The sequence below is a fragment of the Microtus pennsylvanicus genome, chromosome 12 (genome assembly GCF_037038515.1).
Source record: "Microtus pennsylvanicus isolate mMicPen1 chromosome 12, mMicPen1.hap1, whole genome shotgun sequence".
NCBI classification, from domain to species: domain Eukaryota; kingdom Metazoa; phylum Chordata; class Mammalia; order Rodentia; family Cricetidae; genus Microtus; species Microtus pennsylvanicus.
This window is the reverse complement of record NC_134590.1, coordinates 1,197,233-1,219,962: the sequence shown is the minus strand read 5'-3', so window position 1 is coordinate 1,219,962 and position 22,730 is coordinate 1,197,233. Positions and strand designations below refer to the sequence as shown.

Here is a 22,730-nt window from a genome sequence, read left to right as displayed (position 1 = left end):
TCTTGAACTTGTATGTTTACTGAAACCTGTGCCACACAAAGCTCCTCCAGGAAATAAGAATAAAAAGATGAAAATCTCAACCTCTCCTCAGGGCTGCACTCAAGCAGCCCTGGGACGGGGCTAAGAGGAAACCTATGTCAGGGGAACGACTAACTTTGTTTTTAAGTAAGAAGGCTTGGTGTACAACCTGGTGGTAGAGTGTGAGCATGTACAATGCCTAGAGCCAAGAGTGATAATCGTAAATATTAGAGATAGCAGCACACTTACACACATCTAGCTACCATCAGGAAGAAAGGAAGGGGTTTAAAAGCAGCGTGCAGTGGTCCTATGTGTCACTACTGAAAGCAGGGTGATAGTCTAACGTCACCCTTGCTGTACTAAAGCCAATACTACCAAATACGGTGAAAATTTTACAGCCTGTGGAGGGAAAATGTGGGGCTTTTCACAGGGACACCCCACGTCTACTGACCTGCCAAACGCCTCAATAAGCTCCATAACTACGAGATCACACAAAATACTTACTTTTTCATTTTTTTTGAGTTGTATTTGACTTGGTAAGCTGACTGGATCAATTTGTCTGGGCCACCATCAAACTGATGTGGAACGACCTTCTGAAAATGCTAAGCAATAACAAATGAAAGCAGAATTATTACTATAAATGATTTATTAGTGGCAAATCTGGAAACATACAAGAAATCATGAACTTACCTGCAACATCCCTTCCATGTCAAGTTGCATTAATTCTGTCTGATTCATTTGAAGAAGTGCTACTCCGACTCGAAACACTATTTCTAAACCCTGATGACACAAATAAAATAAAGCCAAATTTGTTTATGCTTCCATCGACAAAAACTAATCATTCAAAATAATACCAAGGTAAGCATTTAAAGATCTAAACTAAGAACTGGCAAACACTCTGCCAAGGGCCCAAGAACAAGTATGGTCCACTTGGGCTTCACAGCTGCTCTTCCTACCGTGCAGCCCACACCAGACACACGCACAAACAGGCAGGGCCGTGCTCTAAGAAAACAAACGGAGGACAGCTTTGATATGGAAACCAGAGCTGAGTAAGTAATGAACTATTGATTGCCAACTTCAGTCCTAACTAAATTAGATAAGTCACATAAACTGACAACCCAAGTGCCGCGGGAAAGCCTTCACTAAACTAAAGTTAGACGCAGTTTAACTACCGGAATCCTATAGTGCTCTGGGAAAGCCTTCACTAAACTAAAGTTAGATGCAGTTTAACTACCGGAATCCTATAGTGCCGTGGGAAAGCCTTCACTAAACTAAAGTTAGACGCAGTTTAACTACCGGAATCCTATAGTGCCGTGGGAAAGCCTTCACTAAACTAAAGTTAGACGCAGTTTAACTACCGGAATCCTATAGTGCTCTGGGAAAGCCTTCACTAAACTAAAGTTAGATGCAGTTTAACTACCGGAATCCTATAGTGCCGTGGGAAAGCCTTCACTAAACTAAAGTTAGACGCAGTTTAACTACTGGAATCCTATAGTGCTCTGGGAAAGCCTTCACTAAACTAAAGTTAGATGCAGTTTAACTACCGGAATCCTATAGTGCCGTGGGAAAGCCTTCACTAAACTAAAGTTAGACGCAGTTTAACTACCGGAATCCTATAGTGCCGTGGGAAAGCCTTCACTAAACTAAAGTTAGACGCAGTTTAACTACCGGAATCCTATAGTGCCGTGGGAAAGCCTTCACTAAACTAAAGTTAGACACAGTTTAACTACCGGAATCCTATAGTGCTGTGGGAAAGCCTTCACTAAACTAAAGTTAGACGCAGTTTAACTACCGGAATCCTATAGTGCCATGGGAAAGCCTCTTAAACTAAAGTTAGACGCAGTTTAACTACCGGAATCCTATAGTGCTCTGGGAAAGCCTTCACTAAACTAAAGTTAGATGCAGTTTAACTACCGGAATCTTATAGTGCCGTGGGAAAGCCTTCACTAAACTAAAGTTAGACGCAGTTTAACTACTGGAATCCTATAGTGCCGTGGGAAAGCCTTCACTAAACTAAAGTTAGACGCAGTTTAACTACCGGAATCCTATAGTGCTGTGGGAAAGCCTTCACTAAACTAAAGTTAGATGCAGTTTAACTACCGGAATCCTATAGTGCCGTGGGAAAGCCTTCACTAAACTAAAGTTAGACGCAGTTTAACTACCGGAATCCTATAGTGCTCTGGGAAAGCCTTCACTAAACTAAAGTTAGATGCAGTTTAACTACCGGAATCCTATAGTGCCGTGGGAAAGCCTTCACTAAACTAAAGTTAGACGCAGTTTAACTACCGGAATCCTATAGTGCCGTGGGAAAGCCTTCACTAAACTAAAGTTAGACGCAGTTTAACTACCGGAATCCTATAGTGCCATGGGAAAGCCTCTTAAACTAAAGTTAGACGCAGTTTAACTACCGGAATCCTATAGTGCTCTGGGAAAGCCTTCACTAAACTAAAGTTAGATGCAGTTTAACTACCGGAATCTTATAGTGCCGTGGGAAAGCCTTCACTAAACTAAAGTTAGACGCAGTTTAACTACTGGAATCCTATAGTGCCGTGGGAAAGCCTTCACTAAACTAAAGTTAGACGCAGTTTAACTACCGGAATCCTATAGTGCCGTGGGAAAGCCTTCACTAAACTAAAGTTAGACGCAGTTTAACTACTGGAATCCTATAGTGCTCTGGGAAAGCCTTCACTAAACTAAAGTTAGATGCAGTTTAACTACCGGAATCCTATAGTGCCGTGGGAAAGCCTTCACTAAACTAAAGTTAGACGCAGTTTAACTACTGGAATCCTATAGTGCCGTGGGAAAGCCTTCACTAAACTAAAGTTAGACACAGTTTAACTACCGGAATCCTATAGTGCCGTGGGAAAGCCTTCACTAAACTAAAGTTAGACGCAGTTTAACTACCGGAATCCTATAGTGCTCTGGGAAAGCCTTCACTAAACTAAAGTTAGATGCAGTTTAACTACCGGAATCCTATAGTGCCGTGGGAAAGCCTTCACTAAACTAAAGTTAGATGCAGTTTAACTACCGGAATCCTATAGTGCCGTGGGAAAGCCTTCACTAAACTAAAGTTAGACGCAGTTTAACTACTGGAATCCTATAGTGCCGTGGGAAAGCCTTCACTAAACTAAAGTTAGACGCAGTTTAACTACCGGAATCCTATAGTGCTGTGGGAAAGCCTTCACTAAACTAAAGTTAGACGCAGTTTAACTACCGGAATCCTATAGTGCCGTGGGAAAGCCTTCACGGCAGAGAGCAGTTGAACTACAGGAATCCTGTCTCACTATGACAGCATCGACCGTGTGGGGGAATCCACTTCTCATTTACTCTCCTTGTATCTTTAAGGTGATGAAGAGGATGAATTTGGAGAGAAGATCCAAAACCTAACTGCATATATCTGAATCCTGGACACAGTCCCAAGTCACATAACATCCCTGTAAGCCTCAGCTCCCATCTATCTCCTAACAAATGGGCGTGGCCACAACCTAACCAGGAAGGCTGAACGAGATTAACTCATGGAAGCATTGCCGTGGAGACACAAGGGCAGCTCTCTCGTTCCTCCTTGTACCGCCCTGCTCTAATTAACCCAATGACTCCTTTATTCTGTCTTTATTCCTAATCTGCTCATTAGCTTACCTCAGACATAAAGATATCGAATATCCTTGTTGCGACTGGTAATGGGAATGTTGTCAGAAAGATGGTCAGAAACCAGGATGACGCGTACATTGACGTGTGGAAACTCTGAGACTGGAAATGTACGGAGAGCTCTGGAAGATGCTCCTGGCAGAGAGAAGAATTAGTTACAATAAAATAAACTGAGGATTTCAAGACAGATTATCTGTAGGTAAGCCTACAGCAAACAGAAAGAAGATCAAGAATAACAGAAAAACGCAAATACAGAAATGAAACTTTGTCGTAAGCAGCAAAGGACAAAGCAATGACCTACAGCTGGAACATCAGGTACATCTTAACATTTGATTCACTAATAAGAAAAACTACATCATAGCCAAGTTAAACTTAAACCAAGTATCATCCATCCAACCACTCACTGAGCAGCAAAGTAATGAAATGTTTATTTCTTTTCATCTTGTTGGTGGGTACAGCTATCCAATATCTTCTATATTTTAGCTATAATATTTCTTAGAAATTTCTAAGTAAATGCCATGCTGAAACTTTTAAGTACCATATACCATCAGCCATCAGTCTTTGCCTCCTACAGAGTAGGAAAAATACAAGATCTTCAACAATGTCTTAACTCCTAGCACACCAAGAGTGTGAGGTTTGTATCTTCAAACAAAATTACTATTTCAGAAAACAATTATCACAAGATGTATTCTGGTTTTCTTAAAATGTAAAAACAATTTCCTATCCCATTCTTCATATAACACAGGATTTCGTAATTCCAGAGGAAGTGGTTGAAAACTGCTTCGTGTGCCAAAACGACGACCCACACCTAAAACTCTTCGCATCCAACTGGAACGCAAACAAAGGAGGCCACTCCTACCTTCCTACTACAGGATAGCAAAGTAAGGTTATTTATTTTAAATGAAATTTAAAATTGAAGAAATAAAAATTAAATCCAGAAAAGTAAAAATTTTCAAAGATGTTTTCGCCGGGTATGGAGGCACACACCTTTAATCCCAACACTCAGGAGGTAAAAGCAGGCAGATCTCTGTGAGTTTATGGCCAGTGTGGGCTACATAGCAAGTTCTAGGCCAGCCAAGGCTACACAGTGAGGCCCTGTCTTTAAAAAACACTAATCAATTTGCACTTGACTGATCCCAGTCTTCCTTTTCTCTTCACCTTGACGTGTTGGCTTCTAGACAATCTCAATCTGAGGCTGGTCACATCAAATTATGGAAACATTAGATTGGGGGCCAAGATGCAAAGAGAACAGAGGGAAGGAACATGACAGTGCGGAGTCTCAACAGTGAGCTGGCTCCCCACACAAGCACTCAGAACAGCACACAGCAGGAGCAGGAGCATAGCACCTAAGTACTCAGCACTCAGTACTCAGCACTCAGTACACAGCACTCAGTACTCAGCACTCAGTACACAAGCACTCAGTACACAAGCACTCAGAACAGCACACAGTACACAGCACTCAGTACACAGCACTCAGTACTCAGCACTCAGTACACAGCACCTAAGTACACAGCACCTAAGTACTCAGCACTCAGTACACAGCACTCAGTACACAAGCACTCAGAACAGCACACAGCAGGAGCAGAAGCACAGCACCTAAGTATGGTGCACTTGAGGCCAATGCTGAACGTTTCTAAGCGCCCCAGCATGACCAACTGTCACCATGGGATGAGATCACTGACTGCGTTCTCAACTGATGCTATGCTTTTTTAAATGTGTTTAAGAATTTTGCTTGCATTTACCTATGTGCACGGTGTGTGCCTAGTGCCCACACAGATCAGAAGGCGGCACCAGAACCCCTAGAACAGGAATTACAAACAGTTGGAAGCCACCACGTGGGTGCTAGCAATCGATCCAGGTTCTCTGCAAGAGCAGCAAAGGTGCTTTTAACCACTGACCCATCTCTCTCTCTCCAGCACTTGCTTCTATGATTCTGACACAGAATTTGCTAAGATCACATTGAGAAAGGGGTAAAAAGGTAAAGCGAACGTTTACCTGTATCATGCATTCAAACTGGTACATACAAAGGCCCAATTCTGCCATGCTTGGTTTAAAGAGTTCACGAAGTCTGTAGTCTTGCATTAATTTAACAAACACACAAAAAGCTTCTTCTTCTGGCATCTATTTTAAGAAGAAAAAATAGTAACACAGTTCAACATTTCACAATACACAAGTAAGCCAAATCAAATTATAAACAAAGTACCACTCAATAACAAAGTTTCTTGTCATTTCTTTGAAGTGTATGTGTTTGCATGTCCAAGTGTTCACAGAGGCCAGAGGTCATCCCTCAGTGCCATTCCTTGGGCTCCATACATTCTGTTGTCTTGAGACAAGCTCTCCCGGGTCCTGACTCACAGAGCAAGCCTTCCTAGCCGAGTGCATGCATCACCACACTAGGCTTCTTTACGTGGACTCTGGATGCTGAATTAAGCCCACAGTGAGTGCTTTCAGCGGTCAGAGTGCAGTATAAAGAGCAATGGATAAGAATCAGGACGTTCCAGGCTTCCATTCTGAGAATCAGACAATGACTCTTGCAAACTCTGAGACTAACTGCCTCAACTTGTCTAATTCATTAACTTAATCAAATGTGTGTATGTGAATTTATACATGTACGTGTATATGTGCATACATACATATACACACACACGTCTACGGTCATGCCACCCTAAATAGGACCTATTTCATCTAACCAACAAGTATTCATTTATACCTACATACTGTTCTCCTTCTAAATATAAGAACAACAGCAAGGAAAACATTTAAGCTTTACTCAAGAGGAGCTTTCTAAGATAAACAGGTTATGTGCCTAAATCATAGCTATGTCAGTGGTGATGAACGCTATGGAAAATAAACTGGAATAAGAGAATGCTGGGGAGACAAATGTTCTCTATGTAAGTCGGGAATGGACCTAAATAAAACAAATGAGGAAAGGAAATTCGAGACCATCTGAGAAAGAACAGTCTTGGAAGACAGAGAGTACGAAGGCCCTAGATAATGGTCCCATAGGCTCATATATTGAATGCTTGGTCCCAGTTAGTAGATCTAGAAAGGACTAGGAGATGTGGCCTTGTTGGGAAGAGGTGTGGCTTTGTTGGCAGGTGTGTCAACAGCCCACACCACGTTCTCTCTCCCCACTCTCCACCCTCCCCCTCACTTTCCTCCCCAGAGCCATAGCTGTCTGCCTGCCTGTACCCACACTCCCCACCAGGATGGTCATGGACTCTGAAACTGCAAGCCCCATTTAAATGCGTTCTTCTATAAATTACCTTGGTCATGGTGTCTCCTGACAGCAACAGATGCTGGCATGCTTGGTCAGCAAGCAGGAGACACTAAAGTCAAGTTATCCCCTTGTATACAGTAAAACCTACACAAGAAGTACTTAACAGATGCCAAGCAGAGAATATAAATTAATGAGATTAAACTTACATTGCTTTTAAAAGTTCATGAGTAAAGGAGTTTAAAGAAGAAAAAAATGAAACCACACACACAGGCTCTGAAAGCCACACTGTAATTTTTTACTTTGACCTTAAGACAACTGGAAAGCTTTGGGGATTCTGCACAGAAAAGACACACAATGTAATTACCAAAAGAACTTCTATGCTTTAAAATTATCTGCAACTGGGTTTTAAAAGTATAAATCAGTAGGAAATATTCACTAAGAAAATAACTCAAAAGGCATTCAAAACTCAGGCAAAGCACCCACAAGGGTAGATAACTTTCTCAAAATAATACAGTTTTCTAATCTTCATTTATAGTCTGTGAATGAATTTCAAAAGAGGATGTCCCCCAAAGGTCTCTCAGTACCTCTTACTGAAGACAGTCACAGTTCTGCTGTGGAGACCATCCCTAATAATTCAAGTCCTAAAGCCCCACTGACACATCAATGGCTGCAAGAGGCACGAGATCCCAGATCTCCAGACTACACCGTTCTCTTAGTCCCTCTTCATCTCGATTTCCAAACTCCCACTCTGATCCTCTAAGGCATTCTCCAGGATTCCCATCTTTCAGAAGGTCCATCTGAAACACGCTGGGCCTCCACAGACTTCTGGGTCACTGTTCTACCAACTCCTTAGTCATCAGCACTGAGACAAACTCTAGCTTTTGACCTCCTTTCCTCCAGGGAGCACGGCAGGCAGTTACTATCTCAGCCTCCACAGCCACTCCAAAGGCTAAAATCAGTTTTCTACTTCTTGTGTGGCCATTTCTCCAAGACTGAAATATACTCTTGTGGAGGGGCAGGACTCGGAAGACTCAAGGCCACTTACATAGCCTCCTGATGTTACACAATCAGGGACCGACTGGAGCAAAAGAAGACTTTGGTGTATAGCCACCTCACAGGAAACTCCAGCTATGCAGCTCCACAAGCTGCAGCAACACGTACTCTTCAGGGAGGAAAACATTCTTCTCTAGAATCTAGAGTCTAGACACTCAGCAGAGATGAATACTGTTATTTCAAAGTTAATATAAAAGAAAAAGGAACAGATTTGTGGTAAAAATCACTAGACTGATAATAATTGTATTTGACTTTAATAGTAAAAAGATCTACTACTGACAACCATTTATAAATCAGGACAATCAGGACTTTGTGGATGCTCTAAATACATCAATATTAATATAGCTACTTTTATGCCATATACATTATAGCCCAGATTTAGTTAACATGGAAAAATATCCTAGAATCACCACTGGAGTTCTTACTACACACGGTAAGTAGTAGCCAGCTTGTTCATACTGTGCCCTAAACGGAGGGATGGAGACCAGGGACAGAGCAAAAGAAGAGCAGGTGCACAGTGCGTATAAGGCCCTGGGCTCCATTCCCAGCACCTGAGCAACAGACAAACTGAAGAGAACGGGGATGAAGAAGGGAGTCCTGACACGGAACTTTTAAAGTCAGATAGTAAGGAAGTAAAATACCAGGAGATTTTGGTTCCTACTCTGCTTTCATCTACTCAAGATGGACAAAAGCCACTGAAGTTTTACTACATGTCTCACACGTGCCATACACCACGCAGACTCACACCTACAGAACTCTCGCAAAGCATCCAGACGAAAACAAGGCCATCTGAAACGGGAGTCTAAGCTCACAGGCTGAGTGCAGAACTGAGATACAAACCGCAGCCCACACACTTCAAATCAAGCCACTTTCAGGACTAAGTTCTGAGACTACATAAAAAGTTAAATAAGGAAATTTTCATCAAGGCTAAGAAGATGAATGTATACACCATTTCCCTTTCCAATTTTAATTGCCATACCCCTAAATTCTAGGAGCATGCTACCCAAACCACTCCCAAATCAGTCAATGCCAATATTGTATCCCTGGGACAGTAAAGGCAGCTGAGTATCATAAGTTCAGTATGATATAAATAACAAGCTGATGGGAAAAGCCTTGTTAACCAATAATCTTTAAGAGGTGGAACCTAGTTTAGGTGTGGCTTTCTGGGACCAGGAGATAAAAACCTGTGCACCACCCAGGAGTGCTTTGTGTAGTTTCCCCCGTGGTCAAGCAGGGCCTAGATCTTCTGTGCCTGTGGCGTGAGTTTTTTAATATATTTTATTTATTATAAGAGTCTATCTTTAATCTAGCCTAGTTATTTCCATATCAAGGTAACAGCGACAATAAGTCTATAGCTAAATGATATATAACACTCCTAAGTATATTTCCAAACATGTTCATAACGTAAATAAGATTTTGTAAGAAACTTTTATTCTTATTTTTGGTTGGAAAAAGATTACTCCCAATGAAATGTTGAAAAGTAAAATTTTAAAAAAATGTAACAAGTTCTTGTAGAATATCTTGGTACAATTGTATATATTAAGAAATGAGCCAGGTGGTGGTGGTGCATGCCTTTAATCCCAGCACTCGGGAGGCGGGTGGATCTCTGTGAGTTCAAGGACAGCCTGGCCTACAGAGCTAGTTCCAGGACAGGCTCCAAAACCACAGAGAAGCCCTGTCTAAAAAACCCAAAGGGGAGGGAGGGAGGGAGGGAGGGAGGGAGGGAGGGAGGGAGGGAGGGAGGGAGGGAGAGGGGGGAGGGAGGGAGAGGGGGGAGGGAGAGAGGGAAGGGGAGAGGGAAGGGGAGAGGGAAGGGGAGAGGGAAGGGGAGAGGGAGGGGGAGAGAGAAGAAAAAAAGAAGTAAGTGGGGTTGGAAAGACTGTTCAGCTGTTAGATCTCATCTTAGTTCGAGCCCTAGCACCATGTCGGGCAGCTCAGAAGTGCCTGTAACTCCACCTCCAGGAAATTCAGTACCCACTTCCAGCCTCCACAGGCACTATAGGCATGTGCACAACCCTCCCCACACACACACACACATAATTAAAAATAAAAATAAAATATTGAAAAACATAAGAAGAGGCAGAAGCTGGGGGAGCTAGCAAGATGGCTCAGCAAGTAAAGGCACCTGTCAAGACCAATGGCCTGAGCTTCATTCCTGAAGTCCATATGGTGAATAAGAACCAGCTCCTGCAAGTGGTGTCTGATCTGCATACACTTGGGCACACACATAGTGTATGTAAAAAGTACTTGTAATTATTTTTCTTTTATTCGAGACAGGGTTTCTCTGTGTGGCTTTGGTGACTTCCTGGAAGTAGTGCTGGGATTTAAGGCATCACCACCACTGCCCAGCATAAGGGGCTGGGCCTGCAGCTCAGTGATACAGCATACAAAGCCTGGGTTCAATTTGCAAAGAAGAAGGAAGTAGGAGGAAGGAAAAAGAACAGAGGGAGGAAGAGGAGTGCGGGAGCTGAAATCTCATTTGGTGGCAAGAGTATTACTGTGTGTCATTTTACTTTCAAAGTGCCAAAGTAAATCACTATGTACACTACGTTTAGGGAGATGACACAAATCTGCTTAACTCAGGAAAACCGGAGACGGTTTTTTAATTCTCCAGTTGACTTTAAGAAATGTAGACGCAGCTGCAGCTTGCAGGCGTGAGCTCACCTGCATAAGCAGCAGTCCCACTATGAAAGCACTGCCTTGACAGTAGCCAACCTCACGGTCCACCAAGGAGTAGGCCTGGAAAGTAAAACATGGTGTTCAAAACACTTCAACGTGCATATTCTATCTTCCTTCTCCAAAACCGAAAATTGGTGAGACAGTTAAATTAAAGGTTCATTTATTTGTTTACAAAAGCTCTTGCTTACTTGTTACAGATGTTATTCTATAAATATTTAAAAAGCAAATGGTTTATTTCATAAAATTTCTCTGGACAATTTCTCACTTAAAAATGGCAGCTCCTAAGAGCAAAGGAAATAAAGCAATTCATACTCAGAAAAGCGACAGCTATCGGACAGAGATAAACACAGTACAGTGACGGCAAACAACAAAATTCAAATAACTTAAGAAACTGGTGGTATTTCACAGAGGAAAATGGGGGGGGACTATGAAAATGCAATATTAAAAAGGCAACAGTAAATTTTTAAAGGGCTGAGCACGCTTAACAAGTAAAGTGACTATCGCAGACCACAAGGTTGATGCGTATGAAGTATCTACTCTCACACTGCAAAGGCCGGCGAGAGGAGGTTAGTTTTTGTCAACTAACACTAAATAATGTGATAAATTTTTCAATGAGTTCTCCAAACTATCGACAATGAAGCATCAGAATTAAAGCAGAAAGTATACTAAAACTAAGTCTACCGACCAAGAACCTGAGTTCATGCTTCATTATGGAAACATGTAATATCAACCTCCTTCAAACTCACTTCACTTCAAAACATGAGTAACTAGCACTTACCTTCATCACGTTAAATAAAACCTCCTGTCCAAGGCTGTCTTTTTCCTTAAAAAAACTGTGCTCTGGGTAAGTTCGAGCAATGTCTCTTCGGATCAGTTTTTCACAAGGTGAAGTCATTTTCAGGAGTTCTGAATACTGGTCCTTAATTGACATACTCTGTGCGTTACATAAAAGCTGCCAAACGATTGCTCTGAAGTGGTGGGGTATCCCTTTACGAACAAGCTCCTGAAAATGAGAGGAAAGCACAACGTAAATGTCTCACACCTTGCTACCCAATCGCTCTGGGGCCTTGGAGTGTTTATAATTTACAAAGCTTGTTTACTAGCAAATATGAAATTCTTTAAAGAAGTCTAAGATGTGACCCTTGGGTACGTTCTGATCAGGAGGAGCTACAGAGCCATGGATAAACCGTAGTCGGACTGGGAATGTGGGGCCTTAAGGACCTGTCAGTCCACATATCAAAGGGCTGCTGGGGAGAAAAGGCAAATACTGATACAGAATGTCATGACTTCATTTCTGAATTAACAACATGGGAGTTTAACTGATTTCTAAAAATAATATTTAATTGTGAATATCTACAATTTCAGGATCCCTACAACAGCCCACAAGCACAGATGATAACCACATATAAAGCAAACCTGTTCGCAACATAGCTCAGAAATTCCTAGAATCCTTCTGCTTTTCCTAATTCCCTACTTAATCCACACCTGGTCCTCTCCAGGGTAAAGAAGAGAACTTCAGTGAAGAACGCAAATACCTTCACTTGCTTCTCTTTTTTCTTGCGTGCATCATCCCATTCATTCACAATTCTTCCCCAAAGAATCCAAGAGTCTTCTTCCAGGTGACTGAGGTTGCTGGAGGCAGAGGAACTTGATACAAGAGAAGAGCCGCTGTTTCTTCTTGACCCGTTCACAGATCTTAAAGACTTGCTATCCGTCTCTATCAAGCTAAAACAGAATTAAAATTGTTTAAGTATCATCTCACATGAAACTAGATGAAGTAGGGATTGCATTTAAAACTTCACTAAATAATTCGTCTTTAAAACATGGGTTTTAAAACATATTTGGTTAGTTGGTTAGTTTTCTGAGACAGGGTTTCTCTGTGTAGTCCTGACTGTCCTGGAACTCACTTTGTAGACCAGACTAGCCTCAAATTTAGAGGTCCTCCTGCCTCTGCCTCTGCCTCTGCCTCCCGAGTAGATTGAAAGCATGCACCAGCAAACTGGCTTTCAGATACAGTTTTAACAATTTTTGTTTGGTTGAAATCAGCACTGTTGTATTTTTTTACTATACACAGCAGTTTCAAACACTGAATTGGGAAGGTGTACTACATGCATTCTAGTACTATCAGCCCCATTATAATTCATATTCATTTCCACTGAGTTCAATGGGAGGCTCCTGACTCCACACGTGAGTACACACACAGCAGCAGAACAGACTCCCCGCACCCTCCTGACTCCACACATGTGTTGCAGGAACCGTCCTCCCTCCCACACACACATGTACACCAAATACTTTAAGAAGAAAACCAAGAAGGGAGCCCAGCACGGTGGTGTTCAACTACTCAGGAAGCTGAGGCAAGAAGTTCACTTAACCCCAAGAGTTTTTAAGACCAGCCTGGACAACACAAATGAAAAATCCTTATCTCAAAAACAGTTCAAGGACCAAGGAAATGGCTCAAGAGGCAACAGTACTTGCTGATGACCCGAGTTCAACCCCTGGGACTCACATGGTAGAAGCAGAGAACCAATTCCCACAAGTTTTCTTCTGATCTCCACACGTATGCCCCCTCCAATCAATCGATCAATCGATAGATAGATGTAATTTTAAAATGTTTTAAATTCTGATTAGTAAATGGGGGTGGGAGGAGGTGGCCCCAAGAGAGAAAGAACATATATTTGTAAAAGATTCAACAGAATCTACGGATTTACTAATCCTTAAATCCTACCAAGTATACTGTGTGACCAGACCTAAAAAGTAATGATCAACCAAATCCCTTCTTTTTTTTTCCGTTTCACACATGTATAACTCATCTATAGCGCGCGCGCGCACACACACACACACACACACACACACACTTACAAATATACATTGTAAAGATATGGCCAGACCAGGCCCCGATTCCTAGTCAGTAGTAACAGGATCACAGCAAGCACCCACTCTCAGTACTCCCTCGGCCCACAGTCCAGGTTGACCGATAGCATTGACCATCACTAGCTTGCTGTAAAGCTGGGGTTTTTCTCTTAAGATTCCTGTTGACTTCTGAGTTTGCAGCCCTGTCTTAGGCTCCTCTCTAAAGAAAGGTGATTAAGGGAATGAAAACCATCTATTTCATAACTCATTACAATAGTGAGTCCCTAATTTCAATTGCATACTCATGGGTTATAAATGAAGTCTAGGAAATGCACTATAAAAATATAAATTATAAATGGTTCAGATAGGAAGAACCTAAAATGTTTATTTAATTCACTTCAGTAAATTCTCAAGATCAATCATCTGTTTGGGGTATACAAATGTTCTCAGTACTATTTTAAGAAATATGAAAAGTGAGGCTGAAAAAGAAACATGAGTCGATTCCTATACCTTCTGGAAGTCAGACAGATTTATAACACATGCTACAGCCCTAATAGTATTTAGCCCACTGCAAGCACATTAAGCCAAAAGAATGTTATAGTCTCAGAGTTTTGAAAACCCTGTACATTCTAGATATGCCACAATGTATGAAACCATATTATAAATTATAAAAACAATTTTTATCCTTATTTGGAGAAAAATACTATATTTCCATAGCAACAATAATTTAAATAACTTTAAATTTTCCCAAATATTGTTATAAACGAAGCAGAAGGGAAGATAATGAAGTGGGCGATAAGCACCTGAAGAAGATTCGATGTCTTTAGACAATGCAGAAATGTAATTTAAACCACACCAACTACACATTAACACAGCTACAACTCTCAAGTCTCAACATACAAAATGTCAACCAGCACAGAGCTAATGTGAATCCCACAAACCAGTATCCGAAGTATAAAATGGACATGAACCTCCATTTCCTGGGACCCCACCAAACACTGTAGCAGACACAGCTCCCCCTTCATGTGGGACCACAACCAGCCTGCAGGATACCCGCTTACAACTACACCCCATCTTTCTGTGTGCACAGGATTCCCTTGGATCTTGCCCGAAGCTGCTCTCAGCCTTTGCTCCTAGCCCACCTCTCTTCCTCTCTGCCACCCACTGACCTAAGAAGCACTCCCTCAGTACCACGGAACCCACAGCTACCACACTCTCCTAAGACCCAGAGAAGGCAGCAGAAACCAAGGAATGGAACAACACTCATTCAACAAAAACAAGACCAGATATCAACATCTACAGGCAACTCAAACACCCTAACCCCAGATGCCTAGACACAAACCCAAACGGCCAAGCCAAGATGCCTCCAGCAGAACCCAGCAGGACATGAGAAAGGCAGGACTTCAAAGTAGCAATTATGAACATTTTTAAGGACCCCAAAGAGGATATGAGTCGGGCTGGAGAGATGGCTCAGTGGTTAAAAGCATTGCCTGCTCTTCCAAAGGTCCTGAGTTCAATTCCCAGCAACCACATGGTGGCTCACAACCATCTGTAATGAGGTCTGGTGCCCTCTTCTGGCCTGCAGACATACAGACAGAATATTGTATACATAATAAATAAATATTTAGGGGCTGGGGAGATGGCTCAGAGGTTAAGAGCATTGCCTGCTCTTTCAAAGGTCCTGAGTTCAATTCCCAGCAACCACATGGTGGCTCACAACCATCTGTAATGGGATCTGGTGCCCTCTTCTGGCCTGCAGGCGTACACACAGACAGAATATTGTATACATAATAAATAAATAAATTTAAAAAAAAAGAGGATATGAGTGAATCCCTTAGTGAAGTCTATGGAGACACAAAGAGTAGAAGGAACAAATAAAACCGTTCAAGACCTGAAAGTGCAAACAGAAGCATAAAGAAAATTCCAGTGGAAAAACACCTGAATCTCCATGGAAATTCTTTCTAAAAAGCCAGAAGGGCCCGAGGGATGGATGTTCTACAAATTCTAAGAGATCACAGATGCCAGCCCATATGACTATATCTAGCAAAACTATCAATCACAATATATGGAGAAAGAAAATTTTCATAATAAAACCAAATTTAAACAGTTCCTATCTATCTTACCAATTCAGCTCTATGGAAGGTGTCACAAGAAAAGCTTCAACCTGAAGAGGTTACTCACACCCAAGAAAACACAAAGAATACATATTCCCAAACCAGAAAACTGAATGGAGGATGAAAACGCTACACTATAGCAACAAAATAAAAGGTATCTATAAGCACTTCTCCCTGAAAACTCTCAATATTAATAACTCTCAATTTCCCCCAATAAAAAGGCATAGACTAACAAGATTAATTAGAAAGCAGGATCCACCCTTCTGCTGCATTCAAGAGTCACACTTTAATATCGAGGATAGATATTGCTTAGGGAAAAAAGATAGAAAAACATACTTTAAGCAAATAGAACCAACAGGTAAGCAGGTATAGCCATTTTAATATCTGACACAGTAAGCCTTCAAAACAAACTAATCAGAAGAGATAGGGAAGGAAGGACACAACATTCTCAAGGAAAAATCCACCAAGAGGACACTGCAATTCTAAACACGCATGCACCAAACACGAGGGCAGAAAAGAAAAGAAACACTACTGTAGTGGCATTTGTGTGTACTAATAAAACTTGCCTAAAGGTCAGAAAAGTAAGAGCCACACTGGCCAGCCTTACAGACCAGGCAGTGGAGACACACATCTTTATACCAGTAGCCACAATGACACACACCTTTAATCTGAGTAGACACACTAGTTTGCCACACAAACCAGGAGTGGTGGTGCACACCCTTAATCCCAGCCCTAGGTAGGGAAGACTATAAAACAGAAGGAGACAGCTCTCAGACACAGTCTCATCTGAGATTCCTGGAGGCAGGATTGCTATTTTGGACTGGCTGGCTGCTTTACTTTTCTGACCTTCAGGCTGAAGCCCAATTTCTGTCTCTTGAGATTTTATTAATCGTGCTTCGCACTATTACAGCTAAAATCACACACGGATAGCGAGTAACTTCAATATCCACTCTCAGTAATAAGTCATCCAGACAAAAACTAAACAGAAATGTTGGAGTTTAATAACATCACAAACCAAATATACTTAGCAGGTGTTCACCCCAACACCAAAGAATATGCTTTCTTCTCAGCAGCCTGTGGTACATTCTCCAAAACTGAACAAGTCTCAGCAGATACAAGAGAACTGAAGATACAAAAAAATACTCTGCATCCCATCAGACCACCACAGACTAAAGCTGGATGTCAATAACAGAAAGTGTATAAACTCATGGAAACTGAACAACACACTACTGAAAAATGGATCAAGACAGAAATCAAGAAGGAAATTAAAAACGTTTAAGAACTGAATGAGGTTGGGAGGCGAAGCACCTTTAATCCCAGCACTCGGGAGGCAGAGGCAGGCAAACTATGAGTTTGAGGCCAGCCTGGTCTACAGAGCTAGTTCAGAATAGCTAGGGCTGTTACACAGAGAACTCTACCTGGGAGGTGGGGGCCTGAATAAAAATAAACACAAAACTATGGGTGTCATCTGTTGAAATAGGGAGCTGCGGGCTGCGTCCCCGCCACCCGGCTGCCCGCACGGCTAGCTTTATACCCGAAATAATTACAGGGAAACTGTATTCTTTTAAACACTGCCTGGCCCATTAGTTTCAGCCTCTTAACCCATTTCTAATAATCTATGTAGCACCACGAGGTGTGCTTACCAGGAAAGATCTTAACCTGCATCTGTCTGGAGTGGGAGAATCATGGCGACTCCCTGATCCAGCTTCTTTCTCCCAGCATCCTGTTCTGTTTTCTCCGCCCACCTAAGGGTTGGCCTATCAAATGGGTCTAGGCAGTTTCTTTATTAATAAGAAATCACTCCCACATCAGTCATCGAGGTAGTCCTAAGAGGCAAGTTTCATAACACTAAGTGCCTTCCTAAAAACCACGGGAAAGATCTCATCTAAGCAAATTAGTAGCAACTTAGAAAGCTGTACAACAGAAAGAAGAAATAACACCCAAAAAAGAACAGACAGCAAGGAATAATCAAACTCAGAGTTAAAATCATCCAATTAAAAATAAACAAATACAAAGTTTAAGGAAAGAAAGAATTGGTTTGTGAGGATACTCAGTAAGATAAACACTTTGCCAAATTAACTAAATCGTGGAGAGAGAAGATCCAAATTAACAAAATTAGAGACCAAGAGGGACATAGTAACAGACACTGAGGAAGTCCAGAGAATTTTAAGTACTTAATTTAAAAACCTGAACTCCACCAAATTGTAAAACAGGCCACCTACCAAAGTTAAATCAAGATCAGATAAGCAATTTAAACAGATCTATAACCCCTGGTGAAATAGAATCAGTCATTAAAAGTTTATCAACCAAAAACGCCCAGGGCCAGATGGTTTTAGTGCAGAATTCTACCAGACTTTCAAAGAGTAAACACCAATATTCCTCAAATTATTACCCACAAGAGAACAGAAGGAATACTGCCCAATTCATTTTATGAGGCAAATTACTTAAACCACATAAAGACCAATGAAAAAGATAATCTATGTTCAATTACCCTTATGAACATAATGCAAAAATTCTCAATAAAGTACTTTTATTGCAAACTAAATCCAAGAACATACCAAAAAGATTATTCACAATTATCAAGTAGGCCTCATCCCAGACAGTCAGGGATGATTCTACACATGTAAATTGATAGATGAAATCTACCATAAAACAGACTAAAAAGCAAAAACCACATGATCATCTCATTAGATGGAAAGGCCTTTGACAAAAACCAACATGGGTTCCATTCCCATGGGACTAGTGCCCTGCCTGCATAAAATGCTCGTGCAATAGTACAAACGCTGTGGACCAACTCCATGAGATGGAACCCAAGCCTGACACTGCTCTAATAGTAGATAGGCCACAGGCCCACAGGAAAACCAAACACTTGTTCTGCTAAAGTAACATAGCAACAGAATGAGCTTTCACGACATTCTGCTGCGCATACGGATCAGTGTTCAGTATCAGAGAGGCTTCCTTGCAGTAGACAGAACTAACATAGAGACCCAATCTGGATAATGTACAAACAGTGAACGACCCTGGACACTCAGTCCTGAATGGGATGTCTTCAGCGCTCCATGGAAAAGGAGGCAGAAAGACCCACAGGGCTCGTGCACTGTCAGCACGCAGCGAAGTCTGCACTGTCCAGGTCAGATAAGGTCCCCGAGCTGAGAGGTGTCGTGAACATGATCTCCAACCCCTAGCCTAGAAGTTCTCTCCCACTGACATCAGTTTCCTACCACGGGCTCTCAGATGACCCACACCTAGGGGAGCGTCCATGCTCACCACTAGGTGGCCAACACTAACTAACAATGGTATTTTATGATTTTTTTTGTCTCATGCTGCTTTGAGCATTTTTTTTTTGTTATCTTCCTGGTTTTTTTCTTGTGTATTATGGCTTCCAATTTTGTGTTATTATGGGTTTTGTTTTTATATCTGTGTTTCTTGTGCTTTTTAGTTTTTGCTGTTTATTCTGATTTGATTTTTTTATTCGCCTGTTTGTTTCCTAAAGAAAGCGAGAAGGGGGCTAGAGGGATTGCTTGGTGGTTAAGAGTACTGCCTGCTCTTCCAGAGGTCCTGAGTTCAATTCCCAGCAACCGCATGGTTGCTCACAACCATCTGTAATGAGACCTGGTATATATGCAAGCAGGCAGAACACTGTATATATAATTAATAAATAAATATTTAAAAAAGAAAGCAAGAAGGCATAGAGTTGACACTGAAAATGTAAATGCCTTTTATTACTGCAAACTTTCCAAAATGTTTAAAATGATTTGAATTACTTAGTGAAAGATTATTTTGGTATCCTGTATAAAGAGAAGAGGTGTGAACACTTATCTGCACTTGGAATTCTCTTTAAAATTCTTTAAAAAAATAAAATAAAATTCTTTTGTTAAAAAATGAAGAAGTCCTCTGTCTGAGATCTGAAACATTTGTGGAATAGGTGATACATCAAGTCTCTTCTCAGAGAACTGCATTCATCCACGGTTTGTTCAAAGAAAACCAAGGGTAATTTGGTAACCTGGTGACAGCTGCATCACGACATCATAGCACAACACATTATGACTTTATGATGATGGTGATGTTACAAAAGAAAAACCCTACTATGCTACCAATCACATCATCCCCGACCAACTGTCACCCTCCCAGGCTGTCCAGTCCGCGTCGGTCTGTGGCACCAGGCTGCGGCCAGGCTGTCGGCACGAGCCCAGGTAGGGGCTCCGGCGGAGGGATCCGCGGAGGCGAGGCTTCGGTCTCTTCGGTCTCGGAAGAAGAGACCGCTTCTGCGGCAGCACAAAGGGGGCGGCTGCAGGGTGATGTGCCAACCGATGTGAAGACAGATATTGCGTCCACTGTGGCTGGACCGGAAGCTGAGCGGGCCTCGGCCCTCTGCACACCCTGCCGGGGCCAGGCCAGAACTGCCCACCTCCTCTTCCGCAGCTGATCCACAGCTGACAAGGCAACCTCGGGCCCTGCCTCGTTCCACCAGGGGCCCACCAAGACAGCCTTCCGCCCACCATGGCTCTGAAGAGAATCCACAAGGAACTGAACGACCTGGCGCAGGATCCCCCAGCACAGTGTTCCGCGGGTCCTGTCGGGGAAGACATGTTCCACTGGCAAGCTACCATCCTGGGGCCGAATGACAGCCCCTATCAGGGTGGAGCATTTTTCCTGACGATTGATTTCCCAACAGAGTACCCCTTCAAGCCACCTAAGGTCGAATTTACAACAAGAATTTATCATCCAAACGTCAACAGTAACGGCAGCATTTGTCTTGATATCCTTCGCTCACAGTGGTCTCCAGCACTGACTATTTCAAAAGTGCTTCTGTCCATCAGCTCCCTGCTGTGTGACCCCAACCCAGATGATCCCCTCGTGCCTGAGATTGCTCAGATCTACAAGACAGACAGGGAAAAGTACAACAGAACAGCTCGGGAATGGACTCAGAAGTACGCCATGTGACTAAAGAGATTATTGGATATCCTCTACACGTCAAGGCTAGGGGAACTCGGAACGAGAAGGCCTTCTGGTTCCCACTGGACTGTTTGCTATGAACCACGCTGCACCTGCTTCATCCTTCCCGGTGCAGGTTCTTCACCTGACACAGTACTGCTGCAAGCTGTACTTCTGTACCAACACTGTCTCCTAGCACAGTAACCAAGATGTGAGATTAAAAGTTTTCCTCATTGACTTAATATGAATAGCCACAGTGTGAGGGGTGGTGGTGCACCACACTGCTTAGAAGGGGTAAAGCTCCATCAGCCGGTAGGAGACGGTGAGACTGCTTTTAAGTGGAAGCCATTTAAATTTTAAAAAGTTATGAAAAGCTGGGTGAATAATGTGAAAGTTTCTGTATTCATTTTATTCCATAACACCTAGAATTAGATGAACCCTAAAACCAACCAGATTAAATCCAACCCACCTCCGGTATTTTAAGGTCTAATTGGTCAAGAAAAATAGATTGGTGCTATTAGTCTATAAAGTGTGATTGGCTTTGTTCCCAAATTCTTTATATCCCGACTCAACCTCCTTTCTTTCAGTCTTTCTCTCCATGTTCCTTGGTGTATTTGTGGTTTCTCGGTAGATACATACAGATCACTAATAGTACTTATTTTTCTTATGTTAACTGCTTAATCCATTTGGATTTAAGGGTAAAAATTCCATTTGATGAAAAAAACTCTGTATAAAGACCCAATTGCTCCTTTGTAGCTTATGCATTAAAAATGATTAATCTATGTAATAAACCAACTCCTCCATCATTACATAAATGTTAATCTGTGTAATAACCAACTGTTCCAGCCACTACATAAATGTTAATCTGTGTAGTAAACCAACTATTCCAGACATTGCATAAATGATAATCTGTGTAATAAACCAATTATTCCAGCCATTACATGTTAATCTGTGTAATAAACTATTTCAGCCACTGCATAAATGTTAATCTGTGTAATAAACTCTATTCCAGCCACTGCATTATTGTTAATCTGTGTAATAAGCCAACAGTTCCAGACATTGCATAAACGATGGTCTGTGTGATAACTGTTCCAGCCCCTACATAAATGTTAACCTAACAGCTCCAGCCACTGCCTACATTTTGTGTGAGTAGGTATTTTCGCTTTAAGAACCTTATTTGGTTGAAATTAGTAGATTTTTCATTCAGTCTTTACATGCTTTTACTTAGATCGATCACATTTTCAAATCATGAAACAACTTCAGTTTATAATTAAAAAGACACCTTAAAAGTAATTTTAGCCAGGCATGGTGGCGCATGCCTTTAATCCCAGCACTCAGGAGACAGAGGCAGGTGAGTCTCTGTGAGTTCGAGGGCAGCCTGGTCTACAGAGTGAGTTTCAGAACAGCCAAGGCTACACAGAAATACCATCTCAAATATAGAAAAAAAGTAATTTTATTAAATATGATAGAGGCATAAATTTATAGTCTTATGAAATAACATATAGCCTCTGAGGAAAAAAAGCTTAAATAAGAAACCTGCTTTGTTAATGAAACTAAGTTGCATTATACCCAAACCTCATGGCATTCTTTGGTACATACATAAAACACAATAACAATACTGGTACTGAGTTTAAAAAAAAAAAACTTTGACTAAACTTAGAAAACAACACCATTGTACAGTTAGGATGTCTCCATAATTACTTTGACTAAACTTAGAAAACAACACCATTGTACAGTTAGGATGTCTCCATAATTACTTTGCACTAACTTACTGGATGTCCACCCAATTTTAAATTATGCTGTGTATGTAGCTTTTGGTGTGTGCGTGCATGCCGTATGTAGCTTGTGTGTGTGTGTGTGCGTGTGTGTGCGTGTGCACATGAGCATGCTATGTGTAGATTGTGTGTGTGGTTTTTTGAAGTCTTCCCCCATCCATACTCTAGTAAAACCTTGAAATATGTCAACTGTATGTCTGAAACATGATTCTTTTCCTAATGTAACTGAAAAACAAAGCCAGTCTTCAGTCGTGTTGATGTTCTCTAGGCATTAGGTTCTTAAAAATGAATCTTTATACAAAGCTGAATAAATCCCAGTTTTTAACTGCCATGAATAGAGACAAAATAGAAACTATGTTGCTGGCTTACATACTGACTACACTAAACCCTCTTATCATCATTTTAAAGTATACTACTACCTTTGTAAAAGGGGAAAAGTAA

At 41.6% G+C, this 22,730-nt stretch overlaps 2 protein-coding genes across 7 annotated transcripts in view; one reads left to right on the top strand and one right to left on the bottom strand.

The window, feature by feature from the left end:
- Evi5 (ecotropic viral integration site 5) overlaps positions 1–22,730 on the bottom strand; it is a 138,731-nt gene that overhangs the window by 74,242 nt on the left and 41,759 nt on the right. For all 5 annotated transcript variants that reach the window (XM_075944491.1, XM_075944489.1, XM_075944493.1 and 2 more), the window contains exons 3-9: positions 12,151–12,340; positions 11,394–11,618; positions 10,601–10,675; positions 5,659–5,784; positions 3,655–3,798; positions 709–798; positions 523–620 (exon numbers count right to left, since the gene is read on the bottom strand). In XM_075944491.1, coding sequence (XP_075800606.1) covers positions 523–620; positions 709–798; positions 3,655–3,798; positions 5,659–5,784; positions 10,601–10,675; positions 11,394–11,618; positions 12,151–12,340 — 948 coding nt within the window. The remainder of the gene's footprint in view (positions 1–522; positions 621–708; positions 799–3,654; positions 3,799–5,658; positions 5,785–10,600; positions 10,676–11,393; positions 11,619–12,150; positions 12,341–22,730) is intronic.
- On the top strand, positions 20,079–20,523 carry LOC142832542 (ubiquitin-conjugating enzyme E2 D2B). 2 transcript variants are annotated; one of them, XM_075943064.1, is made up of 2 exons: positions 20,079–20,200; positions 20,279–20,523. In XM_075943064.1, exons 1-2 carry the CDS (start codon positions 20,080–20,082, stop codon positions 20,521–20,523), a joined length of 366 nt encoding a protein of 121 aa, XP_075799179.1. In that variant the 5' UTR covers position 20,079. The 2 variants fall into 2 exon arrangements, with proteins under 2 accessions (XP_075799179.1, XP_075799178.1); XM_075943063.1 differs by having other exon boundaries at positions 20,079–20,523.

Bases quoted from the DNA above. Each gene is read 5' to 3' on its own strand.
- LOC142832542 (XM_075943063.1), top strand. From the start codon at position 20,080: ATGGCTCTGAAGAGAATCCACAAGGAACTGAACGACCTGGCGCAGGAT.